Source organism: Coregonus clupeaformis, chromosome 24, assembly GCF_020615455.1.
Source record: "Coregonus clupeaformis isolate EN_2021a chromosome 24, ASM2061545v1, whole genome shotgun sequence".
Lineage (NCBI taxonomy): Eukaryota > Metazoa > Chordata > Actinopteri > Salmoniformes > Salmonidae > Coregonus > Coregonus clupeaformis.
The window spans coordinates 2,784,311-2,806,313 of NC_059215.1; the positions used below are offsets into that span (position 1 = coordinate 2,784,311).

The following is a 22,003-nucleotide window of genomic DNA, read 5'->3' on the forward strand; positions in this document are numbered from 1 at the left end:
TTGTCTGGCTTCCAAATAAAATGGAATAGTTTTTTCTCCTATAATTAAAAAAAAACTGTTCACTACACCATAAGCAAATAGGTAAACTGGGATAATACTAAAAGAGTTAATCAGGGTGGTTTTTCCACAAATAGACAGGTATTTACCTTTCCATGGCACCAAGATCTTATCTATTTTTGCTAACTTTCTATTAAAATGTATTGGAGTGAGATCATTTATTTCATTTGGGATATGTATTCCGAGTAGATCCACATCAGCATCGGACCATTTTATTGATAAACTACATGGTAATGTAAAAATTGTATTTTTTAGTGACCCAATATGTAATATAGTACATTTATCATAATTTGGTTGTAATCCAGAGAGGTTAGAAAATGTATCTAGATCCTCTATGACGCTGTTGAGGGATTCAAGTTGTGGATTTAAAATAAAATATGAATCATCAGCGTACAATGACACCTTTGTTTTTAAGCCCTGGATTTCTAATCGCTTGATATTATTGTTCGATCTGATTTTAATAGCTAACATTTCGATGGCCATAATAAATAGATATGCCGATAGTGGACAACCTTGTTTTACTCCTCTTGACAGTTTAAAACTTTCTGAGAAATAGCCATTTTTTACTATTTTACACCTAGTGTTCCTATACATGATTTTAACCCATTTTATAAGAGATTCTCCAAAATTGAAATGCTCCAGGCGTTTATATATAAACTCCAGTCACACTTTATCAAATGCCTTTTCAAAGTCTGCTATGAAAAGCAGGCCTAGTTTCACAGATTTTTCATAGTGTTCTATTGTTTCCAATACTTGCCTTAAATGTTCTCCAATGTATAGTCCATGTAAAAAATCAGTCTGATTGGAAAGAATAATGTCCAACAATACCTTTTTAATTCTATGCGCTATACATTTTGCTAGAATTTTTGCATCACAACACTGAAGTGTAAGGGGCCTCCAATGTTTTTAATGGACTGGATCTTTATATTTCCCACTTGTATCCTGTTTCAGTAATAATGAAATCAGACCTCCTTGAGTGTCTGATAATCTACCATTTACATTGGAGTGGGTAAAACATGCTAATAACGGTCCTCTGAGTATATCAAAAAAGGTTTGGTATACCTCGACTGGTATTCCATCCAACCCTGGATCTTTAATTGCACCCAGAAGTTCCTCCTCTGTAATTTCACCTTCACATGAGTCTTTCTGTATGGCTGTTAATTTTACATTATTAATAGAAAGAAATCCCTACAATTAGCTTCAGTTAGAGGAGATGGAGGTGACTGAAACGAAAACATATGCTTAAAGTACTTTGCTTCCTCCTTCAAAATATAATTTGGTGAATCATGGGTGACTGTCATTTGTAACCAGTTTCAGTAAATTCTTTTTGGTAGCATTTCTATGTTGAAGATTAAAAAATAATTTGTCATGGAGCTTTGATAATGCATGAGGGCCTCTGAGTTCTTGCAGGGGTTGTCACTCCATTTGCCTGATCATTTGGGTATGTTATGACTTTGCAATATCTATTCAATATCTCAACTCACCCCACTGCAAATGTATATGTTGCGGCAGTCAGACACAAGCGTAGCAGAGCGTGGCTGTTGCTGTCCGCTGGCACCACCACATGGCCACTTGCTGCACCTGCAGTGATGTAAGATTGCCATACGCACAGAGATCAGGGTCGTGTTCATTAGGCACCAAACTGAAGAAAGGTGACTGAAACTGGTCTTGTCCAATAAGAAAAGCTTGCACAACGTTTTCTGTTGCATGTCCTAAGGAATATTACCTAGGTTTACTGCAGCTGTCAGAATGGGATCCTGTGATAACTGCATATTCTATAAGGGGCCGATTCCGACCCGAGTTAGTGTAAATGTAACGTAATCCCCTTTTTATGCACTTTTGTCTGTTAATCTGACCTTGAATTTAAGCATGAGAATAGCATGCTATTCACCCGCTATTCGTTTGGGGTGGAGATCGAATAAATTAAGGCGTGGCAGAGGTGTCTACAGATACGCTGTCTTCTGACCTTAATGCCCTAATAATTCCAACACCTTTACTCATGAGGAAACCATGAATAAGGTCTAGCGAACCTACCTGTTCCAAGTGGTAAAATCATCTACTTTATTTTTTCCGATAGAAATAACACCATTCTCCATGCACTTTAATTTACGACTTAATAAGAGCTATTGATAAGAGCTAGGTAAATTAGTAATCCATTTGGATAAGGTTATTGTAAATATAAATTACACTTGTATTAGATCTATTTTTTTGCTGGAGACAAAAGTGAAACCAGTCATATGGCAGCAAACGGAAGCATGTAAACATATAAACTTTCCCACAGTAAAGTTTATGAAATGCTGTGTCATTATGCAGAATTTAAATTGTACAGGCTTTTAATGCAGGGATAGGCACTCTCAAATGTCTTAATTATAGGCTACCCCGACTCTGTTTACTATTTCTACCATGTTAAATATTAGCCACTATCAGTATCGACTGTCAGTAGGACTAATAACCACATGTATTCAACTTCCAATTTATTGTTAGTTCCCTTCAGTTGGTATACCCTACCTTATTATTCCATTTAATTACATTGTTTAGTTTACCTTCATTTGCTTCCTCTGTAAACGCTGTCACGGCCATGTGGTTGTTGCTGAGGATCATTAGTAACAGTTGATAATATTTTTAAAAAGACATATATGCTAATTAAATTGTTATGAAGTGGAGCGCAGACCAAGCCCTTGGCGCAATACTTGGCCATGTCATCACACAGTTCCATCGTTGGTGCAGGCAATAGACAGGATATAGCCTACTATGTACACTATTCAAACCACCGTTTATTTTGTGCGTAAAGGCTCTCCAAACCAGTTTGTTTATGATTAACTCTGATTGAACTTATTCTCACAGAAGCTGACTGTCATTTCATCATATACACGAATATAGTCACATTAATAGAAACAAACAAACAAACACACTGTGTTCCAAATGGCACCCTATTCCCTAGTGCACTACCTTTGGTCAAAAGTGTAGTTGAAAATAGAGAGAGTGAACCAATGTGAACAAAGATGAAGGCCAGTGATGAAGATGCATCTAGCCACTTGCTGGCGCGGAGGCCCAGCATGATGACTCAATCACAATTTATGACATTTTACAAACACACCTTATCTGTGGCAATCTCAAGGAAGAGACATTCCCACAGACGCCCTGGGGTCACTGAGGTGTGAAGACTGATGAAACTTCGACAAAATGAATGCTACTGTGTGAATTAAATTCTTATGTTTCGATTGTTTCAAGAGTTCATAAAAAGCTATGCATTTTGATATGTTTCATTGTACTGTAAGTGCCATGGATTTATTGTTACAGATAAACTGTGTTATTCTGTTCTTCGGATGGTGGATAGTTCAAAAGAGGAGCGACACAGGGTTGCACTCTTATCATACAGTGTTGAGGTGTGGTGATTAGATTAGAGAATGCGTGTGCAGTTTTATGCCTTTTGATTTAATGTTTTGGCCATGCAAAGTGATGTTAATTAGACGACGGGAGATACTGGGATTTGGCGCTCCTGGAAGAATAAAAGCTGGGTTTAAACTTTGAATTTTCTATGCTGTTAAGAGTTAGAATATTTTGTATTCTTTTTATCGTTAATATTTCTGGTATGTACCATTAGCTAATTGTATTCTTATTGCGTAACTGTAATACATCTGATTACTTTTAAATGGATACGAACTGTAGTCCTCATATTCCTGAGTAATATTGCTTGAATTATTATTTGGTGAAATGTCTAATGGTAAATATTATTCACAATACACATAGCATATATGCTTGGTCTCTATCTATGCATCTCTGAGCTAAAGTTAACTAAATCATTTAATGCTAGGACATCGATTGCAATATATTAGCTCCTTGTTCCTTAGCCTCTTAATAATTGCACAACGGTAAACCTAGACACCTGCATCTTATAGTATTCCTAGTGGTGACGCAAGGCTCGCAACTGTGGCTATATCCACTGGATATGATTATGGGCATATAGCATTCATATGATAATGGAGTCAGATGGTATATCATATTAGGGTCATAGACCCATACACTAATTCTCTGTAATCCTCAAACAAAGTGGATTTTCACCTACAGTATCTACAAAAGTAGTGCACCATGTAGGGAATAGGGTGTCATTTGGGATGTTCCCTAAAAGTCACACATACAGCCAGTCAATGTAGGAGCCCGGTTACGATCAATAGTCAATTAAAGCAGTAGACTGTGCCTTGCATGATTCCACTGTCTCTCCACACAGAGAAAAAAAAAAGACACTTCAATTCCTAACGGTGAGGAGAGAAAGGCTGCTATGATCCAAAGGCTGCTAGGATGTTATACACACAAAGTTGTGTCATTCCGAACTTTATCTGCAACATTATATTCCATTTTGTTGGACTCGAGTAATACTTTTCTGTGTGCGAGCATGCGCATGCTTTCTTGCTCCCAATATGCTGATAGAAAGCACGTGCATGGAAAAGTATCTTTATAATGTTGCGGATAAAGTTCGTGAGGACATCATTTCATGAGTACAACATCTAAAGACCTGCATCACATATTTGGGTGTTTTTAGAGCCTTTGTTCATGGACTACCCATATGCAAAATGTATGCAAGCATGACTAAGTCACTTTGGATAAAAGCTTCAGCTAAATGTCATATTTTATTATACACTACAGGTCAAAAGTTTTAGAACATCTACTCATTCAAGGGGTTTTCTTTATTTTTACTATTTTCTACATTGTGAAATAATAGTGAAGACATCAAAACTATGAAATAACACATATGGAATCATGTAGTAACCAATAAAGTGTTAAACAAATCGAACTATATTTTATATTTGAGATTCTTCAAAAAAACACCCTTTGCCTTGATGACAGCTTTGAACACTCTTGGTATTCTCTCAACCAGCTTCATGAGGTACATTTTACATTTTTACATTTTAGTCATTTAGCAGACGCTCTTATCCAGAGCGACTTACAGTTAGTGAGTGCATAAATGTTCATACTGGCCCCCCCTGGGAAATGAACACACAACCCTGGCATTGCAAGCGCCATGCTCTACCAACTGAGCTACAGGGGACTGGACAGGTAGTCACCTGGAATGCATTTCAATTAACAGGTGTGCCTTCTTAATAGTTAATTTGTGGAATTGCTTTCCTTCTTAATGCGTTTGAGCCAATCAGTTGTGTTGTGACAAGGTAGGGGGGTTATACAGAAGATAGCCCTATTTGGTAAAAGACCAAGTCCATATTATTTCAAGAACAGCTCAAATAAGCAAAGAGAAACAACAGTCCATCATTACTTTAAGACATGAAGGTCAGTCAATAGGGAACATTTCAAGAACTTTGAAAGTTTCTTCAAGTGCAGTCGCAAAAACCATCATGCGCTATGATGAAACTGGCTCTCATGAGGACCACCACAGGAATGGAAGTACCAGAGTTAGTTCATTAGAGTTACCAGCCTCAGAAATTGTAGCCCAAATAAATGCTTCACAGAGTTAAAGTAACAGACACATCTCAACATCAACTGTTCAGAGGGGACTGTGTGAATCAGGCCTTCATGGTCGAATTGCTGCAAAGAAACCACTACTAAAGGACACCAATAAGAAGAAGAGACTTGCTTGGGCCAAGAAACACGAGCAATGGACATTAGACCGGTGGACATTTGTCCTTTGGTCTGGAGTCCAAATTTGACAGTTTTGGTTCAAACCGCTGTGTCTTTGTGAGATACGGTGTGGGTGAACGGATGATCTCAGCATGTGTATTTCCAACAGTAAGGCATGGAGGAGGAGGTGTTATGGTGTGGGGGTGCTTTGCTGGTGACACTGTCTGTGATTTATTTAGAATTCAAGGCACACTTACTGTAACCAGCATGGCTACCACAGCATTCTGCAGCAATATGCCATCCAATCTGGTTTGGGCTTAGTGGGATCATTTGGTTTTCGACAGGACAATGACCCAACACACCTCCAGGCTGTGTAAGGGCTATTTTACCAAGAAGGGGAGCGATGGAGTGCTGCATCAGATGACCTGGCCTCCACAATCCCCCGACCTCAAACAAATTGAGATGGTTTGGGATGAGTCGGACCGCAGAGTGAAGGAAAAGCAGCCAGCAAGTGCTCAGCATATGTGGAAACTCCTTCAAGAATGTTGGAAAAGCATTCCAGGTGGAGCTGGTTGAGAGTATGCCAAAAGTGTGCAAAGCTGTCATTAAAGGGTGGCTATTTGAAGAATCTCAAATATAAAATATTGGTTATTACATGATTCATGATGTGTTATTTCATATTTTTGATGTCTTCACTATTATTCTACAATGTAGAAAATAGTAAAAATAAAGAAAAACCCTTGAATGAATAGGTGTTCTAAAACTTTTGACCGGTAGTGTATATTATATCAATCTAATCGTTTTTCTCTATATATAATTTCTGCTCTGTATTTCATGTTATCTGTTTGGATTGTTGATTGTTGTAACATAGAGCACCATTGAAAGAGAGACCCCGGTCTCATTACGGATTCCCTTTATAAATAAAGGTTCAATAAATACATATGGCCCCAGGTCTTAGTAGAAAATGTTCTGTTAAAAACCAGACTCGAGGGACAGCCTCTGGTGGCACACCGACCTTTTTCAAACTACTGAGCCGAGCAGAGCCAATCTTTCCTGGTTACACTTCCACAATATTTTCTGGTCCTGTGCTGGATAGGACAATGTGAAAATAAAATATCAGAGCCAGCACAGTAAGGTTCAAGTTGGCATGGTCATGTGAAAAAGGTATTTCTGTCCAGTTGGCTCTCTGCTGATGGAAAATAGTAGTAATAGGAATAGCAAAAGTGTAATAGTATGATGTCCTAAATAGTGCTATTAGTAGAATCATCGTCAACACAGCCCGCAGGTATAATGCTTTAGAACTTGTTATAAGTAGGTTATATACTGTATAACATGACTCTTTACGTATCAAAATGGCTGGTATTTAGTAAAGAAGATTGTTACCCAACTAGCTGTAGCAGTCCTAGTGTAATATACAAAAAAAAATACAAAAAATCCTCACCCAAGCATTCTCCCCAGTGACAAGCTTGTTTGTGTGAGTTCACATCAGTTCTCTCCCAGTGGAGGTTAGTGAGAGGTGCTGTTAACTTGCGCATGTGTGTGTGTCTGTGTTGATGTGATTCACAATGCAGCGTTTCCCCCCTCTGTTCTCACACAGCCTCCTCAGTTTGATCTTAAAAGAGGCACTCTCTCTTAACATGCTCTCTCTCCAAATAGGTATCCAGTGAGTTTGATAACAGAGCCTCTTGACAAAGCCCAGGTGGTGTGTGTACGTGTGTGTATGTGTGTCTGGGGAGATGGAGTTAGGGTGAGACAGCCAGTCTCAGACACGTGTCCTGACTTAACACTGCTGGTGGTGTAAAGGACATCATGCTGCTGGCTTAGCAAGTAACACTTCCTCCAGATTCAGCTGATACCGAGGCTCAAACCCAGGACCTCTGCCTTGCAAACACCCAGTCGCGCCACCGAAAAGCCAGCAATGCAGCAGCACAAGTGGTGACTCTTCAGGCTGAGCAGTGAGTTTCATAGATCCCCATCTGCTACATTCACCCCCCAAACTCACTCCACAGTGTTGAGCTGAGCGCAACTGCAGATCCGAGTCACTTTTTTAGAAAATATTTACTATATAAACTAAAGTATACAATAAAAAGTAATACAATAAAATAACAATAACGAGGCTATATACAGGGGGTACTGGTACCGGAATGTGTGGGATACAGGTTAGTCGAGGTAATTCGTACATGTAGGTAGGGGTAAAGTGACTATGCATAGATAATAAACAGCGAGCAGCAGCAGTGTAAAAAATATAAATAGGGGTCAATATAAATAGTCCGGGTGGCCATTTGATTAATTGTTCAGCAGTCTTATCGCTTGGGGTTAGAAGCTGTTAAGGAGCCTTTTGGACCTAGACTTGGTGCTCCGGTACCGCTTGCCATGCGGTAGCAGAGAGAACAGTCTATGACTTGGGTGACTGGAGTCTTTGACAATTTTTGGGGCCTTCCTCTGACACCGCCTAGTATATAGGTCCTGGATGGCAGGAAGCTTGGCCCAAGTGATGTACTGGGCCGTATGCACTACCCTCGGATGCCGAACAGTTGCCATACCAGGCGGTGATGCAACCGGTCAGGATGTTCTCGATGGTGCAGCTGTATAACTTTTTGAGGATCTGGGGACCTATGCCAGTCTCCTGAGAGGGAAAAGGTGTTGTCGTGCCCTCTTCACGACTGTCTTGGTGTGTTTGGACCATGATAGTTTGTTGGTGATGTGGACACCAAGGAACTTGAAACTCTCGACCCGCTCCACTACAGCCCCGTCGATGTGAATGGGGGCGTTCGGCCCTCCTTTTCCTGTAGTCCACGATCAACTCCTTTGTCTTGCTCACGTTGAGGGAGAGGTTGTTGTCCTGGCACAACACTGCCAGGTCTCTGACCTCCTCCCTATAGGCTGTCTCATCGTTGTCGGTGATCAGGCCTACCACTGTTGTGTCATCAGCAAACTTAATGATAGTGCTGGAGTCGTTCTTGGCCATTCAGTCATGAGTGAACAGGGAGTACAGGAGGGGACTGAGCATGCACCCCTCAGGGGCCCCCGTGTTGAGAATCAGCGTGGCAGATGCGTTGTCAGGAAGTCCAGGATCCAGTTGCAGAGGGAGGTGTTTAGTCCCAGGGTCCTTAGCTTAGTGATGAGCTTTGTGGGCACTATGGTGTTAAATGCTGAGCCGTAGTCAATTAACACCAATCTCACATAGGTGTTCCTTTTGTCCAGGTGGGAAAGGACAGTGTGGAGTACAACATTGCACCAAAATGGCCGCCATGCAGAGCCGCAACAGCAGCATATTATATCTTTCATCATCCGCCCATAGCAGCCTCCTGCCTCCTTTATAGCCCAAATGTTCGGCTGTGCCTTGGCTCAGTGATTTGTGTGTGTGTGATGCAGACAGATACTGATGCCTCCAATGACAGAGGGTCCCCCCCCTTCCTGCCCTGCTGTACGCCTGCAATGTAACAGTGGTGCTGACAGCTCTGTTAGCTGATAATGTTAGCATGCACGCACACACACAGTGCTGCAGGAGCGGCAGATAGATAGCTTTGATGAAAGAGCGCAGGATGGCAGAAATAAGAGATAAGGACAACAAGGGAGGAAAGATCTAGCACGGTGTCTCGTGATACAAACCCTTCTTCCTCTAGGACTGATCCTACTACTTCAACCACGTCCAACTAGCTGGGGCTCTCTATCCGTTATGATTGACAGTCGATCCTTGTCTGTTCGAGGAGGCAGGATTCGATCCAAAGCCAGCAACTTCATACTCCAGAAGCTAGCGGACAAAATGAGTCTTGGCTGGGCAAAAGAAGAGACGTTACTTCAGGTCTCAGGGATGGTGACATCACTTCACAATGACTGCTGGCGCAAGCAGCCATACATATACTTTGATACAGCTCGGCTCTCTAGCTGACATCTGCTCCATATGCGCTCAGCAACACTGGCACTTGATCTTTTGATCCATCATTGACTACCCTCAATCAAGCTGTTTGGAGTCAAACGGACTGAATCTTGTGATAGAGATGGTGTCGAATGGTGATACACTGAAACCAGTAAGCAGGGGACTCAAGGACTGAAACAAAAAATAAAGAAAAAACGATCTAGGCTAGGGGGAAATGGCACTAGAGTGTGTGTGTTTTATGAGGGAGAAGAAATAAGTGTTAATTATACTACAGGTTAGGGATTGCCCAGGCTCCATTCAAGGTACAACTCATTTGCTGAACTTCAGGACAAGAAATAGTTTAACTATGCCAAACTAACCCAAGATCCTTCCACCTGTATGTGTTGGTTTCGCCCTCTGGTATTGAGTCCTGTATGTCCGCACCGTGAGAGAGATGACGCACATCATTGCATAGAAACCTAATAAAACCGTGACCAACTTTGAGCAGACATTACCTCCCCCCTCTCAAAGAGAGAGACACGCACACAAACGTGTACACGCTGGAATGATGCCAGACACACACACAGCTCGTCCATGTTGTGACACACTCCTCCTGAAGCTGTGCTTCGCTTCATGGTTCTCACCAGCCAGCAGTGATCCGTGCCTGGCTGCGTCGGGGTGCTAGCTCCCATCTCTGGGGCCGCGGGAAGAATTACACAGAGACATGATTAGTGGGCTGGAGGAACTAGCCAATGAGGATGACATCGTTTTGGAACCCTTCAGGACCCCCCTCTCTCATGCAAGGGAAATTAACATGGAGAATAGCCTCTGAGCTTAAGATATTTTCATAGGTTTAGGTGCTTTCAGAAATAGAAAACACAATTGTTTTAAGAACTACTAAGATTTGTTATTTTGGTGCACTATAGGTATAGCCTTCTCTGTACATACAGTGAGGAAAAAAAGTATTTGATCCCCTGCTGATTTTGTACGTTTGCCCACTGACAAAGAAATGATCAGTCTATAATTTTAATGGTAGGTTTATTTGAACAGTGAGAGACAGAATAACAACAAAAAAATCCAGAAAAACACATGTCAAAAATGTTATAAATTGATTTGCATTTTAATGAGGGAAATAAGTATTTGACCCCCTCTCAATCAGAAAGATTTCTAGCTCCCAGGTGTCTTTTATACAGGTAACGAGCTGAGATCAGGAGCACACTCTTAAAGGGAGTGCTCCTAATCTCAGCTTGTTACCTGTATAAAAGACACCTGTCCACAGAAGCAATCAATCAATCAGATTCCAAACTCTCCACCATGGCCAAGACCAAAGAGCTCTCCAAGGATGTCAGGGACAAGATTGTAGACCTACACAAGGCTGGAATGGGCTACAAGACCATCGCCAAGCAGCTTGGTGAGAAGGTGACAACAGTTGGTGCTATTATTCGCAAATGGAAGAAACACAAAATAACTGTCAATCTCCCTCGGCCTGGGGCTCCATGCAAGATCTCACCTCATGGAGTTGCAATGATCATGAGAATCAGCCCAGAACTACACGGGAGGATCTTGTCAATGATCTCAAGGCAGCTGGGACCATAGTCACCAAGAAAACAATTGGTAATACACTACGCAGTGAAGGACTGAAATCCTGCAGCGCCCGCAAGGTCCCCCTGCTCAAGAAAGCACATATACAGGCCCGTCTGAAGTTTGCCAATGAACATCTGAATGATTCAGAGGAGAACTGGGTGAAAGTGTTGTGGTCAGATTAGACCAAAATCGAGCTCTTTGGCATCAACTCTACTCGCCGTGTTTGGAAGAGGAGGAATGCTGCCTATGACCCCAAGAACACCATCCCCACCGTCAAACATGGAGGTGGAAACATTATGCTTTGGGGGTGTTTTTCTGCTAAGGGGACAGGACAACGTCACCGCATCAAAGGGACGATGGACAGGGCCATGTACCGTCAAATCTTGGGTGAGAACCTCCTTCCCTCAGCCAGGGCATTGAAAATGAGTCGTGGATGGGTATTCCAGCATGACAATGACCCAAAACACCCGGCCAAGGCAACAAAGGAGTGGCTCAAGAAGAAGCACATTAAGGTCCTGGAGTGGCCTAGCCTGTCTCCAGACCTTAATCTCATAGAAAATCTGTGGAGGGAGCTGAAGGTTCGAGTTGCCAAACGTCAGCCTCGAAACCTTAATGACTTGGAGAAGATCTGCAAAGAGGAGTGGAACAAAATCACTCCTGAGATGTGTGCAAACCTGGTGGCCAACTACAAGAAACGTCTGACCTCTGTGATTGCCAACAAGGGTTTTGCCACCAAGTACTAAATCATGTTTTGCAGAGGGGTCAAATACTTATTTCCCTCATTAAAATGCAAATCAATTTATAACATTTTTGACATGCGTTTTTCTGGATTTTTTTGTTGTTATTCTGTCTCTCACTGTTCAAATAAACCTACCATTCAAATTATAGACTGATCATTTCTTTGTCAGTGGGCAAACGTACAAAATCAGCAAGGGATCAAATACTTTTTTCCCTCACTGTATGCAAAGTTCGGCAAAATAATTGATTAAAGGGATACTGCAAGATTCTGGCATTAAGCCCTTGTTCTACTTACCCAGTCAGATGAACTCGTGTATACCTTTATGTTTCTGCGTGCAGTATGAAGGAAGTTAGCTGTAGTTTTGCGAGGCAATGATAACTAGCATTACCGCAATGACAAAAAGTCATAGAGACAAAAATGGTATCCACGAGCTCATCTGACTCTGGGTAAGTAGAACAAGGGCTTAATGCCAGAATTTCACAGTATCCCTTTAAAATATATAGATTACACAGTGGTTCTCAACTGGTTTTGTCTCAAGACCCAAATTGAACCAGGTTGTCTCAGTAGCAAACCCAATATTTACATGGAGAAAAATAATCGGCAAAATACAATCTGGAAAACTATTTTTATTGCTATATTAATATTAAATGTAGCAATTATATGACAAGGGAACAACATTCCCACCTCTTTCATTGTCAATAAAAAATCTGCCCATATTCTTGATGAAGAATGTTAATAAACTCACTGGTTTGAGACCACAAAAATCAACCAAAATGGCACTGCTAATAGCTCTACATAAAAATAGAGATCAAATGATATATATATATATATAAATATAAATAAATCATCTTTCTACTTGGTTTAAGTAGTCTAAATTCAGACTGGAGTATTTTTCTAAATATGTATTTTTTTACCCCATTCAAAACCTCCAGCGACCAAAATGTAGGTCGCAACCTACCAGTTGAGAATCACTGGATTAGAATATATCGGCTGGGCACTAGTTCAATTTGAACAACATTTGATACACAATTGCATCTGAATGACCACCAGAGGTCATGAGAAAACCAGAAATCTCACAGGAAGGGAAACACTTCAGGCCGCAGAGCTCCCACACAACAGAAAGGGGCTGGTCCGGCATTGCAGCCGATGTGATGCATTTTGTGTTAATTGTGATTGAGGGAAAGATCTACAAAGAATAATGAGTAGTATTTTTATTTTACCTTTATTTAAACCAGGAGTCACCATTGAGACCAGGGTCTCTTTTGCAAGGGAGCCCTGCACAAACAATTAATTGACAAATCAAATCAAAATCTGCAAAACAAATAATTAAGAAAAACAGCCACATTCCTCAGCAAATAGTTACCCAATCAATATTTTTAATTGCCCAAGCGGCATCAGAGCATTCAATTTCAGTGCATTTTGCAGTTGTAACACCTGATAAGCCTTCATCATTGGGCTTGTTAATGCATGTAATTGGAACCAGAAACTGGACCGATTTTAGAAAACGAACCTCCCTATGAAAACCTGTCATGTTGAGACAAGTTTAAATTAATTTTATCTTAAAAAACATGGGATTTGGTTTACCTATGATGATTTACCTAAACTGACTCATCATTGAAACAACAATGTTCAAAATAGCAGAATTACAGTGCATTCGGAAAGTATTCAGACCCCTTGCATTTTTCCACATTTTGTTACATTACAGCCTTATTCTAAAATTGATTAAATACATGTTTTCCCTCAATCTACACAAATAACAGTTTTTTAGAAATGTTTGCAAATGTAAAAAAACAGAAATACATTATTTACATAAGTATTCAGACCCTTTGCTATGACACTCGAAATTGAGCTCAGATGCATCCTGTTTCCATTGATCATCCTTAAGATGTTTCTACAACTTGATTGGAGTCCACCTGTGGTAAATTCAATTGATTGGACATGATTTGGAAAGGCACACACCTGTCTATATAAAGGTCCCATGGTTGACAGTGCATGTCAGCGCTCCGAGACAGGATTGTGTCGAGGCACAGATCTGGGGAAGGGTACCAAAAACATTCTGCAGCATTGAAGGTCCCCAAGAACACAGTGACCTCCATTTTTAAATGGAAGTAGTTTGGAACCACCAAGAAACTTCCTAGAGCTGGCCGCCCGGTCAAACTGTGCAATCAGGGGAGAAGGTCCTTGGTCAGGGAGGTGACCAAGAACCAGATGGTTACTCTGACAGAGCTCCAGAGTTCCTCTGTGGAGATGGGATAACCTTCCAGAAGGACAACCATCTCTGCAGCATTCCACCAATCAGGCCTTTATGGTAGAGTGGCCAGACGGAAGCCACTCCTCAGTAAAAGGCACATGACAGCCTGCTTGGAGTTTGCCAAAAAGCACCTAAAGGACTCTCAGACCATGAGAAACAAGATTCTCTGGTCTGATGAAATCAAGATGGAACTCTTTGGCCTGAATGCCAAGCTTCACGTCTGGAGGAAACCTGTCTCCATCCCTACGGTGAAGCATGGTGGTGGCAGCATCATGCTTTGGGGATGTTTTTCAGCGGCAGGAACTGGGAGACTAGTCGGGATCGAGGGAAAGATGAACGGAGCAAAGTACAGAGAGATGCTTGATGAAAATCTGCTCCAGAGCTCTCAGGACCTGACTGGGGCGAACATTCACCTTCCAACAGGACAACGACCCTAAGCACACAGCCAAGACAACGTAGTAGTGGCTTCGGGACAAGCCTCTGAATGTGCTTGAGTGGCCCAGCCAGAGCCCGTACTTGAACCTGATTGAACATCTCTGGAGAGACCTGAAATAGCTGTGCAGCGACGCTCCCCATCCAACCTGACAGAGCTTGAGAGGATCTGCAGAGAAGAATGGGAGAAACTCCCCAAATTCAGGTGTGCCAAGCTTGTAGCGTCATACCCAAGAAGACTCAAGGCTGTAATCGCTGCTAAAGGTGTTTCAACAAAGTACTGAGTAAAGGGTCTGAATACTTATGTAAATGTTATATTTCTAAAAACCTGTTTTTGCTTTGTCATTATGGGGTATAGATTGATGAGGGGGGAAAAAACAATTTAATCCATTTTAGAACAAGGCTGTAACGTAACAAAATTTGGAAAAAGTCAAGGTGTCTGAATACTTTTCGAATGCACTGCATTTGTTTTAGGGAAATTGGTCATACTGGGAAATAATACCAAAAGATACAGATCTGGTTGCTTATTGGTTTTCTAGTTGCCACCTGTAATAGTCTGTTGCAGGAATGGGCAACTGGCGGCCCCTTTCGTAGGATCAATTTAAAAAAATAAGACCCAATGGGTCTCCTTGTGTGTGAAATTTGGTATAGTTATCTAAGATACCATGGCATAATAGAGCACATCCCAATATTGTCCATTCTAGCTCAATATACCCCAAAACGCATACATGTATCACCTTTGAACCCCAAGATGGGCCCATAGAGATGTCATTTCCATTCCAATTGTTTCATACTTTAATGTGTTGTATTATGAAGTTAACTTATCAAAACTACATTTCATACCTTCAATCCTGTTGGCTCAAATAACCGCATAGGGGTCATAATAATGCAGTGATACCCATGTATCGGAGGTAGCTAAATGTGGGTATTATACCAAAATATAACCCACATACATGGACCTTAATATGTGAAATTTGGCTCTCTGGCCCATGGACTATAAATACAAGTAATCTGTGGGGCCAAAAACAAGATACTGTATTAATTAGTAGACATCTTCGCAAAAATGTGTGTTGTTCTGATGCTTTTCCCTCTTTTCTCGATCCAACCTACACACTCCAATGGAAGAAGATCCACAGAATCAAAAGAGTCTAGCCAGAAACTGACGACAGTTTACATTCTGTTGTTACTGTTGGAGGTTAAGACTAATTTCCTGATCAGCTCACTGAATGAGCACCTTACCCTTCAACAACAGAAGGTAAACTGTTAATGGTAAACTGTCGTCGGTCTCTGGCTAAAGATAGTACAGAGCATTTGAGGTGAATAATGACATGACAGGTGCATTTTATTTGAAGTTTCTTTTTTTATTTGAAGTTTAATGTTAATTTCCATGCTGTGTTTCAGTAAGAATACAGACGGTGCTTGTGGCTCCGGTCAGAATATCCAGTAGTACAAATCAGATTCAAGTTACACATACTGAATGGAAGAGAGAAAATTTGGGGGCAGGACAGAGAGAGAGAAAGAACATTCTGGAACAAGACGACATAAGCAGGTTTTTCTTTTGACAGTGCCAATGCAAACCTGCTTTACCTTACATCGGCGAGAGGGAGATCCTTATTTTTTCCCCCTCCTTCAAATACTACAAGCCATCGTGTCCTTACATCAGCAATGAGTAAAAAAGCAGCGCCACTTGACTGGTGATCGCAAAGAAAGAGATGCTCGTGGAAAGTTCTGCTATCGCCATTGATAAAACAGAGGCTTGCAACAAGAAAGAGGGAGAGAGAGAGGAGAATCACAAATAAGAGGCCACTTTGTTCCTTCTAAAAAGCTTTATGTCCCTTTTAAAAACCGTCAAAATCCGCGACCATCCCTAATTTGCGACCAAAAGCTTAGACGATTAGCGTAAAGTAGCACAAAGACATCACAGTTATGGAAAAAGCATTACAGCAAACGTTTGTGTTTTAAAAATCAACTCGTTAAATCGTGTGAACGTTGACGACCCCAAGCAAGCACACTTGGCAACTGATGACATGGCAACAAAAAAAAACAAATAAAGCAACAAAGAAAAGGAAGGAAAGGAAACGAAGAGAACCTTACAGGCTTGCAACAGGAGTTCTAAAAAAATAAATAAAGGTAACACCCAGGAACAGCTTGAAGCTTTTACATTTTCTCCTGTGTTTTAATGCGGAAGTGTATTATTTCCACTGAAATGGGTGATTTTAATTAGATTTCTTTAAAGAAAATAAAAACCAGAAGAGAGAACCCTAGGAAGCCCAGAGGGGCTATGAGCTGACAGACAGACAGAGTGGTAGAAAATAAAGAAAGAATTAAAGAAAGAAGAGGTGGGGAGAAATAGAGCGAGTGGGCGTCGGAGTAAAAGCCAAGTTTGGGAGCTCTCACTGTGACACGTAGTAGGACCTGGGGCTAGCGGGGCAGACAGGGGAGGTAATAGGAGGGAGAGAGGGAAAGAGAGGTTTCGGGTATTGGCTGTAAAGTCTCACTGGGTCTCATCCTCCACATCTTGCAGTGCTTCTTTATTCTGTTCTTCACCTGAAGAGAGGAAATGGATCCCATTTAATCTTATATCATCATTAAAAGCAAGTTTGTAATTTTCACCACAAATTCAAAAAACATCAAAAATGGACAAGTGTCCAGAGCCCACCCACTTTCCATGACAACAGGGCAGTGAGGCTTTATGTAGGTCCATTATAATTTCTACACAGTTTCGATTTGGTTTTAGTCATTTTAAAGTATATCGAGTTTGTTCCCCCGCCTCAAAACAATGACAAATATATGTATTTTAAACACCCGAGGGGAGGATTGGACCCCCTCGTGGGCGGGCCGTATGTTTGACACCCCTGCTATAACCATTAGTAGGGATAATACTAAACTGACCCAAGATCAGCATCTAGGGGCAACTTCAACCTAGTAGCTAGCGAATGCCTTTTGCACCACCTATGCTAGTTGCTTAGGAAGGTTTCCATAGAAATGGTACAGCAATCTGCCTGGTAAAGAATTAAAGCGGCAAGTGTGTAACAAAGGTTGAGTTATAATAAGGTGCCTCATTAGTGCCATACATATGAGATGGTGAGGGGAGAAAAACTAAACATCTTAGCTACATGTAGTTAGTGTGGACGATGGCATGGTGTTGGTGCACATCAACCTCACGTTTGCAGAGTTGCGAGTAACAAACAGGGGATTTTCACTAGATGTAACATTAAGACCCCATGATTCGGTGTGAAGATTGAGTATATCGTGTTCAGCCATATTAATAAGTGGAGTACCTTAACTTTAGCCCAAAACCAGACAGACAGTGTTGGTAGAACTTGCGTTTCAGTGAGTCAGACAGTGACACTAACCACACACCACTCAACTCATGCCGAATGAGAGGAGAACATCTCTGGATTCTACTTAAATGGGCACACCAACACACACCCGAAAACACACTGTTCTAAATGCAGCCCAGATACTTGATGGTTGAGTTGGGCCATGTGGACAATCACAGAGCGCTTTAGGCCAGAGACAGTCTCATCTGGCCTAGACTAAGATTAGAACAGAGTCGTGTTCACTAGGCACGAAACTGAAGAAAATGGTTATAAAACGGGAAAGTATTAGCTGAACTTGCTCAATAATAGTGCTGAGCGATTAACTGAAATGTTGGTTATTTTCAGTTTTTGTGTTTTACTAATTGACTGACGTTAATTCAATTATTTTGATTCCATTTCATTCGCATTTATTTTCTGTGAACTCAAAGAGCACAAATTGCGCTGTTTCTCTAGAGATAAATCAGATCAAGCCCAAACTGTGCAATGTAGTACTCCCGAGTGGCGCAGTGGTCTAAGGCACTGCATCGCAGTGCTAGCTGTGCCACTAGAGATCCTGGCTCGAGTCCAGGCTCTGTCGCAGCCGGCCGCGACCGGGAGACCCATGGGCGGCGCACAATTGGTCCAAGGTAGGGGAGGGTTTCGCCGGTCAGGGATGTGGGTTCGTTTCCCACGGGGGGCCAGTATGATTTTTATTTTTATTTTTAAATGTATGCATTCACTAACTGTAAGTTGCTCTGGATAAGAGCGTCTGCTAAATGAAGTAAATGTAAGATGTAGTAGGGAGTTGTAGTTTCCAACAGGCCAATATTCCATAGTTTAGCGCAGAAAATGTGATAATGAATTACAATGACCATAATCCATTGCACGCCTACGCCTGCTACATAAAAGAGACAGAAGTATGTGCGATCAAGAGGGATAGAGAGCAGTTGCTTCGCGTGGTATCTGAAAATACATGATCTACCCTAAGTCATTAATCGATGGTATTCAGTAGTCATAAAAGTATGCCTTATTTACTTTGAAGAAGTACTAACATTTTGTCAGACAGCAGTTCTATATAGACTAGATGACTTGGAATGAAATAATAAAGTCATCAAATAAAACAAATGTAATATACACAACTGAAATATTTTTATGTGAATAAATTATGGTTAACCCACCTAGAGCAGGGGTCTCCAACAGGTCGATCGCGAGCTAGACCACCTATGAGTAGCTCGCCAAACAATTCTGAGAGTACATGCAATTTTCACGTGTTCTTGAGCAAACTGTCATACAAATCTCACAAGTATCAGACACCGCAAGCTCCCAGCTACTATCTAACCAACGCAACATTGACATTATCCCACCCCTGGTTAACTACTATTGGCTTGAAAAGCCAAACCTAAACACAATATCTGCCAAATCATTTCCAGCAATATTGCCCCTGTTTGTCAGTATGGTGCGGCCGTTTGTCTAGCACGCCTTGTGTTACCAGTAGTGATGGGTCTTTTGCGAACGAACAGCTCTTTTTGAACGGCTCTTTTTGGTGAACGTCGGAAACCGAATGGCATATGTGAAAGAGCCGTTCATTTGGCTCCCTGATTTGCATACTTTTACTACTGCTTTTTGAGCTCCAGACATCGATTATCTGCAGTTAAATTAGAAAAACAATCTTTGAAGATGGTAATTCCTTAGTGCATGAACAATATAGTGAGGAGAGAGCCTCATTCGGTCATAATTCTTTTTTTGCAGGCCATCTAATAATTTGGTTAGGTATAAATATATTTCAACTCGTACGTCACAATCTGACATAATGGTAGGCAACATTTTAGGCTTTAAATTAGAGATTGACTATTTTTTAGGTCAATTTCTAAGCATTACTGAGCGAAGAGCCGTTTGGGATACATATGAATGGCTATTTAGAAGGATTACTTTATCCTATCCCAGGTATTCCTTAAAGAGGTGGGGTTTCAAATATCTCCGGAAGGTGGTGAGTGACTCCGCTGTCCTGGCGTCGTGAGGGAGCTTGTTCCACCATTGGGGTGCCAGAGCAGCGAACAGTTTTGACTGGGCTGAGCGGGAACTATGCTTCCACAGAGGTAGGGGAGCCAGCAGGCCAGAGGTGGATGAACGCAATGCCCAGTCTGTTTGCAATACTGCAAACAGACCGAACTCATCTTGTCTCTTCTTATCTTTGGTTGACATGAAAAAACAAACATGGCGGCGCACAAACTACCCATCGTCGGATTACTTTCGATATTTAGAAAGTGTTTTACTCAATTATTTAGATAAACTGTGAACTCACCCGTGATGTGATGAATTGTAAATAGTAATTGCTATTATCTAATTCATATTGTGGTTTCTGTCAGCCAAGAGTTAGCTAAATATGACCGCTTGTGTTATGTCAATCTTTCCTCAGTTAGCGTTAGTACTAATGTAGCCTACATTTTCAGTTTTGGATGATTGTGTTATGCTGTCGCTACTTCTGTGAATGTCTGAACATTGCATCCAAAAATAAACAGGTCACATTCAGGACATAACTTTGTAAGGACTGTGTTTGTGCAATCACACCTGTTTGTTGGTACGTGTCAAAGGGTTAAGCATTGACATACTCAGAACATCAAATTTCGTTGTTTCTCTTTGAAAAATTGTAATTTTGAGCGTGAAAAACAAAAAAAGCGTGGGGATCACATATTTTATAGTGCCCCCTTTAAAAGAAAACAGTGGACAAGAGAAAATAGTGCACTAAGGACCCGGGGAAGAGTTGCAGGGGAGAGGAGAAGAATGTGCCTATTTGAAAGCTAGGAAAAAAACAAGTAGCTCACGACATGTCATATAAAAAAAAAAGTAGTTCTCATGCTAGAAAAGGTTGGAGACCCCTGCACTAAAGTCTACGCCTGAGGGACCCCTTTAGGTATAAAATAAAAAATATTTCATGAAACATTGAATTTGGCCTTACTGCCATTAGCCCATAGAAACACATTGAATAACAGATTTGTACATCAAAAAAACAGATAGTCAATTTTTTTAAAGGAAGTTAGTTTTGAAGTGTCTTACTATATCTGAGAGATGTAAGAAAGATCATGATTACTTATTTGTTTTACCCATATTTAAAATGAATAATTTGACATAAAAATGGTATCCACGAGTTCATCCGACTCTGGGGAAGTAGATAAAGGGCCTCATTGCCAAAATCCTGAAGTATCCTTCGAACACATTTTTTAGGCACTAAACTACTTCCATATATACTTCCACAATATTTGCCCATTATTCTTTTTAAAATTCTTTAAGCTCTATCAAGTTGATCATTGCTAGACAGCCATCTAAGTCTTGTCATACATTTTCAAGCCAATTTAAGTCAAAACTGTAACTAGGCCACTCAGGAACATTGAATGTCATTTTGGTAATGTCACTTGTGTTTTAGGTTACTGTCTTGCTAAAACATGAATTTGTCTCCCAGTGTCTGTTGGAAAGCAGACAACCAGCTTCTCCCGCTAGGATTTTGCCTGTGCATAGCTGTATTCGGTTTCTTATCCTAAAAAACGTCTTAGTCCTTGCCAATGACAAGCATACCCATAACATGCAGCAATACACTGCTCAAAAAAATAAAGGGAACACTTAAACAACACAATGTAACTCCAAGTCAATCACACTTCTGTGAAATCAAACTGTCCACTTAGGAAGCAACACTGATTGACAATACATTTCACATGCTGTTGTGCAAATGGAATAGACAACAGGTGGAAATTATAGTCAATTAGCAAGACACCCCCAATAAAGAAGTGGTTCTGCAGGTGGTGACCACAGACCACTTCTCAGTTCCTATGCTTCCTGGCTGATGTTTTGGTCACTTTTGAATGCTGGCGGTGCTTTCACTCTAGTGGTAGCATGAGACGGAGTCTACAACCCACACAAGTGGCTCAGGTAGTGCAGCTCATCCAGGATGGCACATCAATGCGAGCTGTGGCAAGAAGGTTTGCTGTGTCTGTCAACGTAGTGTCCAGAGCATGGAGGCACTACCAGGAGACAAGCCAGTACATCAGGAGACGTGGAGGAGGCCGTAGGAGGGCAACAACCCAGCAGCAGGACCGCTACCTCCACCTTTGTGCAAGGAGGAGCACTGCCAGAGCCCTGCAAAATGACCTCCAGCAGGCCACAAATGTGCATGTGTCTGCTCAAACGGTCAGAAACAGACTCCATGAGGGTGGTAT

At 41.3% G+C, this 22,003-nt stretch overlaps 1 protein-coding gene across 1 annotated transcript in view; it reads right to left on the reverse strand.

Annotated features, from left to right (window-relative positions):
- Positions 1–15,833: 15,833 nt before the first annotated feature.
- Positions 15,834–22,003, reverse strand: part of LOC121537605 (14-3-3 protein epsilon-like) — a 36,633-nt gene continuing 30,463 nt past the window's right edge. Inside the window, exon 6 of the mRNA XM_045206976.1 lies at positions 15,834–17,040. Coding sequence (XP_045062911.1) covers positions 16,988–17,040 — 53 coding nt within the window. The 3' untranslated portion in view covers positions 15,834–16,987. The remainder of the gene's footprint in view (positions 17,041–22,003) is intronic.